The following is a 14,896-nucleotide window of genomic DNA, read 5'->3' on the forward strand; positions in this document are numbered from 1 at the left end:
CCTCCAGCACCTCCGCCAGCCCTGGAGCCCCCCAGTCTCCTTGCCAGCCCCAGCACCCCACCCTCCGCCAGCCCTGGAGCCCCCCAGTCCCCATGCCAGCGCCCTGTCGTGGCCCCAGAGCCCCTGTGCCAGAGGCTCACATTCAGCTCGTTCCCCCCCAGCCCCCCACATGGCCACCCGCCATTGTCCCCAGCGTGCCAGGCCAGGGTGGGTTGGGGGTGCTCCTTTGAGGCCTTGCACCTTGGCCCCAGCATCTTCCCTACAGCCAGGTTCCCTCTCGCTCTTCTTTGGGAGGGCGGGGGCAGTAGCAGATGTGGCCGTATGTGTGTGGGGGTCACTGTCTGCCGCTCCCCAGCAGCCTCTGCTGACCCAGTCACCCATGTTGGGGGCCCCCTTGAGCACCCCCCTGCTGTGGAGCAGGGAGGCCCCCAACCCACACTGAGCTCTTGGGGCTGCGTCCTTGTTCCCCCAGGCAGCCCCCTGGAGCTGGTGGGGCGCATGAGCAGGGCCCTGGCTGCAGGAAGAGGTGGGGCAGGTGCTGGGGAAAGGGCTCGGGGGAAGGCTGAGTCCCGGGGCGGGAGGTCCCCCAGGCTGCACAGCTACCCCGACGTGTTCCACTGCAGCCCCCAGTGGGGTATCAGCGGGGTGGGAGGGGGCTGGGGCCAGGGCTGCCCCGGGCTGGGTTCTTGAGCCTCCCCTGCCTGCTGCACATCCACACTTGTCCGGTTCCTCAGGCCTGGTGCTTGCACGGCCCCTGGGAGCCCCCTTTAGTGTGTGAGCCCCCCAGGGTCACACACTCACTGGGGTAAGGCCCGGGGCTTCCCCAGCTGCTGGGACCCACCCTCAGTGCCTGCAGCCCCCGCGGCTCAGGCCGTGACTCCCCCCCGAGCGGGTCCAGCAGGGGGACGCCCCAAGGGGAGCCAGGCACCCCCAGGCACCTTGCACTGCAGGGACTCAGCCAGCGGGTGCCCGCAGGGGCTAGGAGGGGCTGGAACAGGCGTAGCCCGGCCTCGGTTAGCACCGAGAGCAGGAAGTTACAGCCTGGCCCAGCTGGGTCCGGCCCAGAGCCCAGAGCTCGCGGCCCCTCTGTAGGCCCAGCCCAGAAGAGCTTCTCCCTCTGCCTCCAGCAGCCCCAGGGCCGCCTGGGGGGGGGCCCAAGTGGGGCAATTTTCCCCAGGCCCCACAGGGGCCCCCACATGAGTTTTCTGCAGCAATTCGGGGGCGGGGGGGTCTTTCAGTGCCACCAGACACACCCGGAGTGAAGGACCCGCCGCCGCTTCTTCCACTCGGGGTCTTCGGCAAAGTGCCCCGAATACCCAAAGCAGAAGGACCCCCACCGCCGAAGCCCCTAGGCCCCCTGAATCCTCTGGGCAGTCCTGAGCAGCCCCGCCCTGACACCCCCTAGCCCTTTGCTCTCCAGCTGGGTCAGGCCCAGAGCTCCCATCCCCCCTTTGAGTCCCCGTCCAGATGCATGGCTACTGGGCACCTGGCCCTTTGGTCTCCAGCTGGTCGAACCTGGCTGGCTTCCTGCAGAGGGTGGGCCCCTGGGTTGCTAGGTATCACATGGCTGGGCCCTTCTCTCCTAGGCCCGGGCCCCACACAGCTGGGGCACAGTCCCACCTCTAGCTCTGGGTCTCTGCAAAGAGCAAACACTCCCAACCCTGTTAACCAGGCACCACCGCAGGGAAACTGAGGCACGCACGTGCTCTTCACACAAAATAGTAGGGACAGTTTCCACTCCATCCCAGCACCCCCTGGATCCAGACACCAGCCTTTGACTTGCACAGAATTTTTATTAGTGACACGCTAGTGCTTGCAGACGTGGTGGTCGGCCCGCGGCCGCTCCTGAGACGAGGGGGCCTGGGCCCCACAGGCACAGGGCTGTGCTGGCCACTGGGGCGGCTGAGGTAGTCGGCCTGGGAGGGGATGCGGAGGCAGGCTCCTGCTGGAGCGTGAGTCGTGGTGCCTGCCCCCGTGGTGGGTGGCTGCTGGCTCCGGCGGTGCCCCCCGGGCGTTAGGCGAGCACCAGCCCCATTCGCCCTCCAGCACCAATAAATACCAAGGCTCCCTGAGTGCAGTCGCGGCTGCCCCAGCGCCGGGGGGCCAGGGGCCAGGGGGACAACCACCAGGATTTGGGGGGGCAGGCCTGGCGTACCACCCCAGCACCGGCCCAGGAGAGAAGCTGCCCCCCAGCCCAGAGGGCCCTTGTGGGGGTGCTCTGGGGGGAGCCCCGGGGCTGGCAGGAAGGCCCAAGCAGAGGGAGGCAGTGTCCAGCCCGCCCCCCGCGGCTGCTGTGCAGGGGGCAGCGCTCAGCCCCACGCCGCCCCCTTTCGGGCTGCTCCCCCGGCGCCAGGGCTCCGCTCCGCCCCCCACGCGTCACAGGAGGTTACTGGCCAGGCGCTGCTGCTGCTCCAGCTCTCGGACGGCCTCGGCGCCGTATTGGTCACCTGGGGAGAGGGGGGGGCGGGTGAGGGGGGCCTGCACCCCCCTGCCTGGCTGAGCGGGGGAGGGGCACAGGGCCTGTGCCCTGGAGGCCTGGTGCCCCGGTCGCGCCCCCGCGGGGTATGCTGCCAGCTGGGCCAGAGGGGCTCAGCTACCCCGGGCTGGGCCGGCTGCCCCCCCAGCTGCCTCCCCTAGGCCCAGCCGGCCCCGCCCCCCCGGGGCCCTGCCCCGCTGCCCCCCGTAGGCCCCGCCCCCCCACCCTGCCGCCCCCCTCACCTGTGTGGCAGCCGTGCAGCCAGGCGCGGTGCCCATCGTACCTGCACCGGCAGCGCATCACGTTGTTGGAGAAATCGGACTCAGCCACCTCGTGCTGGGGGTTCACGACCACCTGGGCAGGAGAGGGGAGGGGAGGGAGGAGAGAGGCGGGGCAGGGGGCCCGCGGGGGGGCAGGGGGCCCGCGGGGGGGCAGGGCCAGGCGCGCAGAGCTGGTGCCCGGGCTGGTGGGAGAGGGACGGGGGCTGGGCCAGCCTCACACCGGGGCCCCCGGCCCCTCCCCGGCTGCCCCCAGCCACAGGCGTCGGGCCTCTGGCCTCTGGCCCAGGCCGGCGGGTTCCCGCCCTGGCCGGCTCCCAGGACGCAGCCAGGCCCTGAGCGGGCGCTGGGGGGAGGCGCGGCCCGGGGGCGGGCAGCGCGGACAGGCCTTGGCCCCGGCCCCGGCTCCGGGCACGCGGCTCCTACCTGTAAGACGTAGCTGCCGGGCCCCACGTCGCTGATGTCCACCCACTGGCAGTCGATGTCGTGCCGGTAGGTGTCCCAGCACCCCGCGCTCACCCCCTGCTCCCCGAAGTTGGCACACGCAAAGCGCCGCTGCAGCCCTGGGGGAGACGGTGAGGGGACAGGAGGACTCAGGCAGCCCCCCTCCCCCAGACCCCCAGCACCCGCTTCCCCCCCCACACCCACCACGCAGCGGAGAGCTCTCCCTTCGGGGCTGCTGGCTGTGGGGGGCGCTCCCAGCAGGGGGCGCTGAGGGGGGCAGGGCAGGGCTGGCTGTGGGGGAGCTCCCAGCAGGGGGCGCTGTGGGGGGCAGGGTGCTGGCTGTGGGGGGGGAGCTCCCAGCAGGGGGTGCTGGGGGGGGCACGGCAGGGCGTTGGCTGTGGGGGGCGCTCCCAGCAGGGGGCGCTGTGGGGGGCGGGGCAGGGCAGGGCTGGCTGTGGGGGGCGGGGCAGGGCGCTGGCTGTGGGGGGCGCTTCCAGCAGGGGGCGCTGTGGGGGGCGGGGCAGGGCTGGCTGTGGGGGGCGGGGCAGGGCGCTGGCTGTGGGGGGCGCTCCCAGCAGGGGGCGCTGTGGGGGGCGGGGCAGGGCAGGGCTGGCTGTGGGGGGCGGGGCAGGGCGCTGGCTGTGGGGGGCGCTTCCAGCAGGGGGCGCTGTGGGGGGCAGGGCAGGGCGTTGCCTGTGGGGGCGCTTCCAGCAGGGGGCGCTGTGGGGAGCGGGGCAGGGCTGGCAGTGGGGAGCGCTGAGGAGGGGTTCCCGAGAGCCCGGCCCACACCTGGGGGGCAGCTGGTGTCCTCGAGGCAGAAGCTGGCCTTGTGCCCTTCGGCCACCCTGGAGCCGTTGGGCGTCAGCAGGTCGTAGTGGGTGAAAACCTCCATGCTGTGGTAATGCCTGTGGGGGACGAGAGGGGGCAGCTGAGCGCACAGGGGGGGGGGAGCAGTGCCCCCCCCAGACATCGGGCCCGGTCTCCCCTGCTTGGTGAGTGGGACGGGGAGGCCGGAGGGTGAAGCCCCTGGGCGTTTTGGGGGAGGAGGGAGCTGCCGGGGGTGGGGGCCAGGGGCCGAGGGCTGGGCCCAGAATTGCAGCTCTGCGTCCACATGAAGCCATAACGACAGTCCTGGCCCAGATGCTGCCCCTTACACCTGGCGGGGCCGGCACCACAGAGCCAGCCGGGGAGCAGGGGACAGCCAGCCGGGGGCCACGTGGGGCCCGGGCGTGGGGCTCTGGGGCAGTGGCTCGCTGGGCACGGCCCAGCGCCCTGCTGCTGGCTCTGGTTCCTCTCCTGGCCTGCCAGGGCACCCGGCCAGCAGCCCTAGCTCCGGGTGCTGCCCGCAGCTGCTGCAGTGGGGAGCTGGCATCCCTGGGGGCCCAGGCAGCCCCAGAGCCCGGCTGTGCAGCCCCGCGGGGGGCGCTCACCTGTGGCACTGATGCCAGAGCCAGGCGTGGCGGCCGGTGTGGGGCCGGAAGTCGGCTCGGCCCAGGTTGTGGATCCGGGAGGAGAAGCGCAGCAGACGCCGGTGCCCGTGGGGCCAGCTGGCGTGGTCGGCCGAGTGCGAGAGGCAGCGCTCCTCGTGGGCGCAGGACAGCATGGCGAGCGGCCGCTCCTCCAGGTAGCCCGTCTCCTGCACCAGCTGCGCGTCCAGCACCAGGTCCGGGGCGGCTGCAGGACCCGCGGGGTCAGGCTGGCCTGGCTTCCCCTGGGACACGGGGCCGTGCAGGCCCCCCGGCCCCGGCAGGTGCAGAGCCGGGGCGTTACCCGCCCAGCCCCTGCGGCCCAGCTGCAGACACCCGCCCCCGCCGGCGGCCGCGGGCAACCGAGGGCTGGCCCGGCTCGGCGGGGTGAGATCGAGGGGGCTGACCGCCGAGGAAATCCCCAGTCCCACCCCCGCCCTGGGGACGCGACACCTGCTGCCCCCGCCCACCCAGGCGGGCAGGCCCGCCACTCACTCTCGGTGCAGCTGACCCCGGCAGAGAAGCGCCCACCGCCAGCCGGGCAGTGCACGGGGCCATGGCGCTGGCATTGCTGGATGCTGAGCTCAGAGCCCGTGCAGCGCACGCCGCTCACCACCACCTCGCCCGCCTCCGGGCTGCCCTGCCAGTACCAGGTCTCCTGGGGGGGGGAGAGAGACGCCCCAGTGCTCAGCGGGGACACAAGGGCCCAGGGCCCCCCATCCCCTCAAGGCCAGGGCCCCCCCATCCCCACCGTTGATGCCCGCGCCCTCCCCATCCTGCCCCTCGACACCACAGCACCTGGGGTCCTGCCCTGCCCCTCCCCACCTCCCCCCCCCACAACGTCCCCTGCCACCAGGGCACAGGGCTCCCCCATGCATCCCCCCCAGCCTGGGCACAGCCCCTCCCCCGGCTCTGGGACTCACCTGGAGGGCATGGCTGGCGAAGCCCAGCCCCAGCTGTCTGCAGACCACCATGGCCTCGTTCAGCCCCCACCGTTCACCACACACGGAGCCCCACTTCAGGGCGCCCCCCACCGGCACCAGCACCTCCACCACACCCTCCTCGGGGCTGCGGCCCCCCACCAGGCGCACCTGGGCAGAGCAGGGGTTAGCTGCCAGCTCCTGCCCCAGCCCGGGGAGAGCCACTGGAGGGCTGGAGACCCCCACCCCAGCTGGGGCACCTGGGGGCCCCCACACCGGCTGCCCGCCCCACCCCATGTCTCCCTCCATGTCATTCACCACCTCCTTCAGCCTGTGGCATCCTCCCCATGGTTCCCTGTGCCAACCTCTCCTCCTGCAGTGTCCCCCAGCACCCCCGGCACCCACTCCCCCAGAAGTGCCCCACGGCACCCACTCCCCAAGACCTCCCAGCACCCCCCAGTGCCCACTCCCGCAGGCCCCTGAGCTCCCCACAGCACCCCCCACCACCCACTCCCCCAGAAGTGCCCCACGGCACTCACTCCCCAAGATCTCCCAGCACCCCCCAGTGCCCACTCCCGCAGGCCCCTGAGCTCCCCACAGCACCCCCCACCACCCACTCCCCCAGAAGTGCCCCACGGCACTCACTCCCCAAGATCTCCCAGCACCCCCCAGTGCCCACTCCCCCAGGCCCCTGAGTGCCCCGCAGCACCCCCCAGCACCCACTCCCCCAGAAGTGCCCCACGGCACCCACTCCCCAAGACCTCCCAGCACCCCCCAGTGCCCACTCCCCCAGGCCCCTGAGTGCCCCACAGCACCCCCCAGCACCCACTCCCCCAGAAGTGCCCCACGGCACTCACTCCCCAAGACCTCCCAGCACCCCCCAGTGCCCACTCCCCCAGGCCCCTGAGTGCCCCACAGCACCCCCCAGCACCCACTCCCCCAGAAGTGCCCCACGGCACTCACTCCCCAAGACCTCCCAGCACCCCCCAGTGCCCACTCCCCCAGGCCCCTGAGTGCCCCACAGCACCCCCCAGCACCCACTCCCCCAGAAGTGCCCCACGGCACCCACTCCCCAAGATCTCCCAGCACCCCCCAGTGCCCACTCCCCCAGGCCCCTGAGCGCCCCCCAGCACCCCCCAGCACCCACTCCCCCAGAAGTGCCCCACGGCACTCACTCCCCAAGACCTCCCAGCACCCCCCAGTGCCCACTCCCCCAGGCCCCTGAGTGCCCCACAGCACCCCCCAGCACCCACTCCCCCAGAAGTGCCCCACGGCACCCACTCCCCAAGACCTCCCAGCACCCCCCAGTGCCCACTCCCCCAGAAGTGCCCCACGGCACCCACTCCCCAAGATCTCCCAGCACCCCCCAGTGCCCACTCCCCCAGGCCCCTGAGTGCCCCACAGCACCCCCCAGCACCCACTCCCCCAGAAGTGCCCCACGGCACCCACTCCCCAAGACCTCCCAGCACCCCCCAGTGCCCACTCCCCCAGGCCCCTGAGCTCCCCACAGCACCCCCCAGCACCCACTCCCCCAGAAGTGCCCCACAGCACCCACTCCCCAAGACCTCCCAGCACCCCCCAGCACCCACTCCCCCAGAAGTGCCCCATGGCACCCACTCCCCAAGACCTCCCAGCACCCCCCAGTGCCCACTCCCGCAGGCCTCCCTGCCCCACTGTACCCCATGGCACCTACCCCACCCCAGGCTACCCGCTTCTAGATGGCGCCAGACTGCCCCCTCCCTAGCTATGCGCCCCACACCCCGGCACCGCCAGCATGACTGACAGCCCCCGGGGCCGCGGGGCTCACCTGGCTCTGGTAGTCCATGCGGGGCACGTTGCACCGGACGGCAGCGTCGGCCTCATGCCGGCAGCCGCTCTGCGCTGCCTCCTGGAAGCGGCACTCGTGTAGGGAGTGCTCGGAGCCCGTGCACTGCACCTCGGTCATGTGGATGGGGCCCAGGCCTGGAGCCAGAGCCCAGCGTCAGCCTGACTCCCCCGGGGCCTGCAGGGACCCCATCCCCGCGCCCAGGCTGCTCCGGTGCAGCCCTGCCCCGGCGCCGCCCAAGGGGCTCCCTGCACAGGGCAGCTCCCGCCCCCCTCGGGAGGGTGGGAGGCCAGAATGGCCCCTTAGACCCTCCAGCCTGGCCTCCTGCAGAGCACAGGCCAGAGCCCCGCAGCCCCAGACAGGCCTCAGGGGCTGAGCCATGGAGAGCTGGGGAATCCCCCCTCCCCGGGAGCTTGTCCTGGGGCTCCCCAGCCGCCCGGCACATTGGGGACTGGACCGGGCCTGGCTGCCGGTCCCTGGTGTGCCCGGCTCCCGAAGGCCTCACGCCGGGATCCGGCCGCTCTCCCTCCCAGACGCTGCCCAGCCCGAAGCTCCAGGCTCTCCCTGCCGGTTCTGCTCCATCCCAGGGCCCTTTGCCACTGGGGAGCCCAGACCTGGACACCCCCAAACCCTTTGCAGAGGGACCCCCCATGCCACCCCAGAGCTCACCCTCAGTGGCTCATCCGCTACACCCCCCTAACTGCTCCCGGGACACAGGCACATGGGAGCGGGGCCCCAGCACCCCAGCACGGCACCCGGGGTCCGGCCCCCCAGGTCTCCATCACCGCGGCTCCCCACGCGCTGGCTCCTTCCAGCCGCTCACCCTGGCCCAGCTGGGCCCCTGCCAGGGCCTGCCTGGCCGTCCCGTAGCCCAGCTGCCGACACACCACGCTGGCTGCGAGCAGGTTCCACTTTTCGTCGCACACGGTGCCCCAGTGGCCACGGTGCAGCACCTCCACCCGGCCCTCGCCCACCTGGGCGCCAGCCCGGAGACGCACCTGGGGCCCCTGCGAGAGCGGGGGGGGGTTAGGAGGGGCCAAATGTGTTCGTGCACCCCCCTCCGGGAATGGCTGGGGTAGAGAGCTGGGGTCCGGCCTGTAGCCAGGGCCCCCCACAGCCAGCTCCTGCCCCGCTCCCCACAGCGCCCCCTGCTGGTACAGGCTGGGACTGGAGCAGCCGGGAGCCCCCACCCCACCCAACACCCTGCCCCCTGTGTCCCCCCAGCACCCCCTGCTGGGACAGGACAGGGCTGGAGTAGCGGGAGCTCCCCCTACAGCCAGCTCCTCCCCTGCCCCCCACAGCGCCCCCTGCTGGGACAAGAGCAGCCAGGAGTCCCCCCACCCCTCAGCCGGCGTGTGGCCTCGCTCCCCCTCCGGAACCGTTGCTCGGTTTGTGCTGCTGACGTCAGTCCCAAGGGGAACCGTTTTCCCACCCCCGGCCCACGCCGTGCTGTGGCCCATTCCCTCGGGGCCGGGGTCTCTCATGGGGTCTCCCCCCGTGTCCCCCAGACCCGGGGCCGTGGCTCTGGTAGGGCTCACCTCTGCGCGCCGGCCCTGGCGGAACGGCCTGGCCTTGGCTTTCTGGAACTCGGCGCCCGGGACGCAGCTGACGACGGCGTGCATGCCGCGGGGGCAGGCGGGCTGGAGCCGGCTGGCAGGGGACACCTGCACCGGGCAGTGGGACAGGTGGGGCTCCGTGCCCAGGCAGCTGACCCGGTGGATCCAGAACGCGTTCTTCCGGCTCAGGGTCCTCAGGCTGCAAACCAGGGGGGTCAGGTCAGCCCACGCCAGGTCCTGCCCGGCCGGCGCTAACAGCACCCGGCTCTAGGGGCACCCCTAGCGAGGTGCAGCCGCCCCCTGGGACGGGCGCACCCTGTGGGAAGCCTGGCACCCGGCGGGTCGGCCCCAGACGGGAGCGCTCAGGCAGGGACGAGTCCGTACCTCGACTTGGGATCCTTCAACTGCAGGTTCCAGAGCTTCCTGCAGGGTTCAAAAGGGCTGGTCAGCAGGGCCGTGGGCAGCCCCCCCAGGGGTCGCCGTGCCCTCCGCCCCCCACCCCTGCGCCCCCCCAGGGGTCTGCATGTCTTCCGCCTCATCCTTGGATCCAGGACTTCACACCCCAGGGAGCCTGTGACCCACCCCTCGCACCAATGCACATGCGTGTGCAACACTCAACTTCTGTGACCTTGGACCCCTCCCGTGCCATCTCGTCGAAGCACCTCAGACCATTGCGAGGGGACCTGCCCGGACACCCCCCAGCCAGCCACGCGACCCTGACCGCAGGACCCCCCCGCCCCGCTCTGCACCCGCCCGCGGCGCCCGGCACTACCTGTACAAGCCGGTGTTGAGCCGCTTCTCCCGGGGGAAACCCAGCATCCCGCACACCACGCGGCTGCTGTTCCTGGTCCAGCCGGCGTCGCACACCTGCCTCCAGCGCCCCTCGTGCTTCACCTCCACCACGCCCTCGCTGATGGGCACGCTCAGCTTAGCCCAGGCCAGGACGGGCTTGAGCCGCACCTCCTCCAGCTTCGTTCCCTGCCCCAGGCCAGATGCCGGGTGAGATGGGCCCAGGAAACATGGGCAGCCCCTGGGGCACTCGGGACTGGGGGAAGCTGGGCAGGGCAGCGCATGGAGGGGTGGCGGGAGGATGCCCAGGGCTGCGGGTCGGGAGCAAGGGGCACCAGCAGAGCTGTGGGGGAAGGCCTGGGGCGGGATAGGAGGGAGCCGGGAGGGGGAGCTGAAGGCTGGACTCACAGCAGGGATCTGCCCCCATGCGCCTGGGCTGTCCTCCCCCAGCACTCCTGCTTTGCACCCCTGGGCCGTGGCTCCTGGGGGAGGGGCTCGGGCCTGTTACATGGGTCAGACTAGCTGAAGCTCCTGGCCCGGCAAACCAGGGATCCCCTGGCCCTGCGCTGCGGAGCGAAGGCCCTTCCCTGCCGGCTGCAGCGGGCGCTGTTCCACTAGGGCAGGGCGACCGGCAGCAGGAGCCCCAGGTGGGAAGCGCCCCAGCCAGCCCCAGGACCCCATGAGCCCGGTCCCCGCTCACCTGCAGGCCGGCGGCTGGGCCCGGGGCAGGGGCACCAGGCGGGTGCCGGCCCGAGCACACGACGCCGGCGTCCTCTCCGTGGTGGCAGTCACTCACGCCCCAGCCGTTGGAGTCGCACTCGGCCAGGGAGCCCTCGGTGCCGGCACACTGCACGTTGTCCAGCCAGACCGGGCCTGACGCAGCAGGGGCGGGTCAGTGACGGGCCCGGGCCAGGAGCTCTGGCACCCCCGGGGCCTGGAAGGGGCCTGGGCTGGGACACCCCCCTCCCTCCATGGGCTCAGCAACAGGGCCCCATGCCAGCAGCCCCCGCTCCCAAAAACATCGGGGTGGGGCTGCAGGGGGCTCACTGACCATGGGGTACCAAATGGGATGCCCCAAATTACTAGCAGACACCCCACCCCCTGGGAGAGCTCAGGGGCTGTGCTTCTGACCACATCACCCCCCCCCCCCGGCTCCCACAGCGCCCCCTGCTGGGAGTAGCCAGCACCTCCCCCCACAACCAATGCCCTGCCCCCACAGCACCCCCTGCTGGGACAGGCCAGGGCTGGAGTCGCTGGGAGCTGCCCCACAGCCAGCACTAGGCCTTGGGGAGGGGAGAGTTCTGCAGCTGGGGGGCTCTCATCCCCATATCTCCACCCACAGGAGCCCGCACTCCATTCTGGGGTAGCCGGCGCCCTGCATGGGCTGGGGGTATGCCTGGGAGCCATGCCCCAGCTGCCCTGTGAGCAGGGGGGCGCAGCCTTACCTTCCCCTCGGCCATACTTGGCGCTGTGAGCCCATGTCACGGCCGACTCAAAGCCCAGCTCCCTGCAGGCCACGCTGGCCACGTGGATGTCGAAGTCGTCGTCACACACGGTCCCCCACTGCCCATCGTACAGCACCTCCAGCCGCCCCTCGCCTGCCTGGCTCCTGGCCCCCACCAGCCGCACCTGAACCTGTGGGGGCTGCTGCCAGCTGGGGGTCGCCAGGCACAGCAGGAGCAGGGTGGGGATGGGTCCAGCCAGCATCACTGATCCTCCCCAGACAGACTCCTAGAAACAGCGTGGCATGGCAGGGGTCCGGGCCTGGCAGGGGTCCCCAGGGGCGCCCCATCCCACTGATTCCAGGGGGACAGACTGGCTCGGGGGCAGGGTTTGGGATGGGGCCTTTCCCCTCTAGGGGTGTGGCTGCAAGTCTCGCCCTGCTCCCCAGGGGCCGTGGACACACGCAGCCCCCGGGTGCCAGAGAGCAGGGCTGGTCCCACCTCACCCTGCAACCGTCACAGCCGGACACCCACCCCGAGCTGGCTGGACCCCACGCGCGGGCAGGGACCCCACGAGCGCGAAGCCCTGGTGCGCTGGAGGACCGGGGGAGCGAGGGTCCCGGAAATCAACAGCCCAGGTAGCTGCTGGCAAAGATCCAAGGAGCGGCCGATGGGAGCCGGCGCTGCCCATGCCCAGCCCAGCGCGACCCAGCTCAGACCCCCGCAGGTGTCACGCCCGTCTCCCCCAGAGCCCGTCTCCCCCAGTCGCTGGGGGGCTGCCTGGCCCAGCACCGACACCTCCCCCACTGTAACCAGCGATAAGGTGACAGGGCTGCTGCCCCCCGAACTGCTCCCGGCGCCCCCGGGCAGAGCCCTTGCCACTCCCAGCCTGACCCCCCCACGCGTCCTGTGCCCCCCACAACCTCCTGCCTACAAATCCCCCACATCCTCCCACCCGCCCTGTGCCCCCTTGGCCCCCACATCCCCCCCCCTGCCGCCCATATCCCCCTACCGGGTGTCCCCCCAACAGCCCCAAATCCTGTACCTGCGACCCCCCAAGGCTCCCACATCCCCCCACCCTGTGCCCCCCAACAGCCCCACATCCCCCGTGTGCCCCCAATGCCCCCCAACAGCCCCCCATCCACCCTGTGCCCTCCAACAGCCCCTGTGCACAGCGCCCGGCACCAGGGCCCCGATCCCGGCGCTCCCCGCCACTCACCGCGCGGGCCGGGCCGGGCCAGGCAGGACCGAGGGGACTGACGAGCTGCTGGGGCCCGGCCCGCCCGGCCTTTTATCCCGGCAGCCGCCCTGGCCCCGCTCCGGGCAGCCCCCGCCTGAGCCCGGCCCCGGGGAGGCTCCGCGCCAGCAGGTTCCGCACCGGCGGGCGCAGAGCCAGCGGGTCCCCGCGCCCCACCCCCCGAGCCGCGCCTGCCCCCCGCCGGGCCCCCCGGCGCCCCTGGTCCCCACCTGCCCCCCCGCCGGGCCCCCGCCTGCCCCCTGATTCCCGGCGCCCCTGGTCCCCACCTTCCCCCCCGCCGGGCCCCCGCCTGCCTCCCGATGCGCTGGGGCCCCCCGACCCCCGCCTGTCCCCCCATCGGGTCGCCTGCCCCCCGCCGGGCCCCCGCCGGGCCCCCCGGCGCCCCTGGTCCCCACCTGCCCCCCCGCCGGGCCCCCGCCTGCCCCCTGATTCCCGGCGCCCCTGGTCCCCACCTGCCCCCCCGCCGGGCCCCCGCCTGCCTCCCGATGCGCTGGGGCCCCCCGACCCCCGCCTGTCCCCCCATCGGGCCGCCTGCCCCCCGCTGGGCCCCCGCCTGCCCCCTGATTCCCGGCGCCCCTCGTCTCCACCTGCCCCCCGACCCCCGCCTGTCCCCCCATCGGGTCGCCTGCCCCCCGCCGGGCCCCCGCCTGCCCCCCGATGCGCTGGGGGCCCCCCGACCCCCACCTGTCCCCCCCATCTGGCCCTTTGCCCCCCGCTGGGCCCCCTGCCGGGCCTCCCCAGCCCCCACCTGGTCCCTGACCTTGCTGGGATGCCCTGGGCTGGGACCCCACCTGCCCCCCAGCTAGTGTGACCAGAGAGCAAATGTGAAAAATCGGGAAGGGAGTGGGGGGTAATAGGAGCCTATATAAGAAAAAGACTCAAAAATCGGGACATCTGGTCACCCTACCCCCAGCCACCCACCTGCCCACTGAACAGGACTCCCTCCTCAAAACCTCCTGCCTGGGCTGAACCCCCAGCCCCCTACCTGGGCCCAGCTCCTGGGCCTCCCGGCTGGGAGTTCATGGGCACGCCCAGAAAGGAGCAATTTGCTGAAGTTAGAAACCCTCTGGGCCCGAATGAGCCACCCGCCAGGGGCCCGGTGCCCGGAGCCAGCCCCGCTGGGAGAGCCCCATGTCACGCAGCCGGCTCTGGGCTCTCCTCACTGACCCGGGGGCCAGACTGGTCACTGGCTGGCATTGGCATCCGGGACCCCTGCCAGCCCTGCTCTGAGCAACCGAGACAGGGGGTGACCCGACCCCTACCAGGGTGGGGGTGGGCAGGGCTCTCGCCCCAGGCCACCTTTGTGCTGTTACTCTGGCCCTCCATCAGCCCTGCCAGGGCCCCTCAGCCCCGACCCGCAGCCCCCTGCTGTCCCAGCCATGGGTTCCCCCCGCTCTGCCCTGCCAGGGCCCCTCAACCCCGACCCGCAGCCCCCTGCTGTCCCAGCCATGGGGTCCCCCCACTCTGCCCTGCCAGGGCCCCTCAGCCCAAACCCGCAGCCCCCCGCTGTCCCAGCCATGGGTTCCCCCTGCTCTGCCCTGCCAGGGCCCCTCAACCCCGACCCGCAGCCCCCTGCTGTCCCAGCCATGGGGTCCCCCCCGCTCTGCCCTGCCAGGGCTCCTCAGCCCCGACCCGCAGCCCCCTGCTGTCCCAGCCATGGGGTCCCCCCGCTCTGCCCTGCCAGGGCCCCTCAACCCCGACCCGCAGCCCCCACTGTCCCAGCCATGGGGTCCCCCCACTCTGCCCTGCCAGGGCCCCTCAGCCCCGACCCACAGCCCCCTGCTGTCCCAGCCATGGGGTCCCCCCGGCTCTGCCCTGCCAGGGCCCCTCAGCCCCGACCCGCAGCCCCTGCTGTCCCAGCCCTGAGGTCCCCACAACTCTGCCAGTGCCACTCAAGCCTGACCCACAGCCCCCTGCTACCCCCAGCCTGGGTCTCCCCTGACTGCTGTACCCCTGAATCTGTCCCCAGCGGCTCTCACTGCCATAGCAGGTGTTGGGATGGCATCTCTGGTGCCCAAGGGCCGCTGCTTGAGCCGCCCCCCCGGAGCTGCGGTGCCCACGCGCTGGGACGGGGATAAACAGGAAGCTGCGTTCCCCCAGCTGTCCCTTGCAGGGGTGTGCCAGTGGCCACGGACTGTTTATTTGGCGTTTAAGGAGCAGGTTCCCGTCGGGAGGAGCCAGGAACCACAGGGCCTGGAATAGCCTGTGAGCTCATCACCACATCCGCGGGGGGGCGGGGGCAGCAGTCGTCTCCCCCCGCTCCCCCAGCTCCAAGCCCTGTACGGGGAGCAAGCGGCCCGGGGTGCCCACTGACTCCCAGCAGAGAGGAAAGACCTGCAAAGCCTCCTGCACAGTATGCCCAGTGCCCGGGGCTCCCAGGGCTCTCCACACTGCCCCTGCCCAGGGAACCACTGGCCCCGGTCCCCGCTGCATGGGGTCCCC

At 72.4% G+C, this 14,896-nt stretch overlaps 1 protein-coding gene across 1 annotated transcript; it reads right to left on the bottom strand.

The window, feature by feature from the left end:
• Positions 1-1,817: 1,817 nt before the first annotated feature.
• LOXL4 (lysyl oxidase like 4) lies at positions 1,818-14,549 on the bottom strand. Its single transcript, XM_077823363.1, has 15 exons — positions 14,434-14,549; positions 11,200-11,485; positions 10,455-10,627; positions 9,738-9,943; positions 9,350-9,388; positions 8,948-9,164; positions 8,233-8,416; positions 7,392-7,546; positions 5,588-5,755; positions 5,160-5,322; positions 4,629-4,872; positions 3,988-4,103; positions 3,181-3,317; positions 2,719-2,830; positions 1,818-2,447 (listed from the first exon to the last, which is right to left on the bottom strand). The coding sequence occupies exons 1-15, from the start codon at positions 14,437-14,439 to the stop codon at positions 2,377-2,379; spliced, it is 2,277 nt and encodes a 758-aa protein (XP_077679489.1). The 5' UTR covers positions 14,440-14,549; the 3' UTR covers positions 1,818-2,376.
• Between the last annotated feature and the right edge of the window lie 347 nt (positions 14,550-14,896).

This window comes from Eretmochelys imbricata, chromosome 7 (assembly GCF_965152235.1).
Source record: "Eretmochelys imbricata isolate rEreImb1 chromosome 7, rEreImb1.hap1, whole genome shotgun sequence".
In the NCBI taxonomy this organism is placed as follows: Eukaryota; Metazoa; Chordata; order Testudines; family Cheloniidae; genus Eretmochelys; species Eretmochelys imbricata.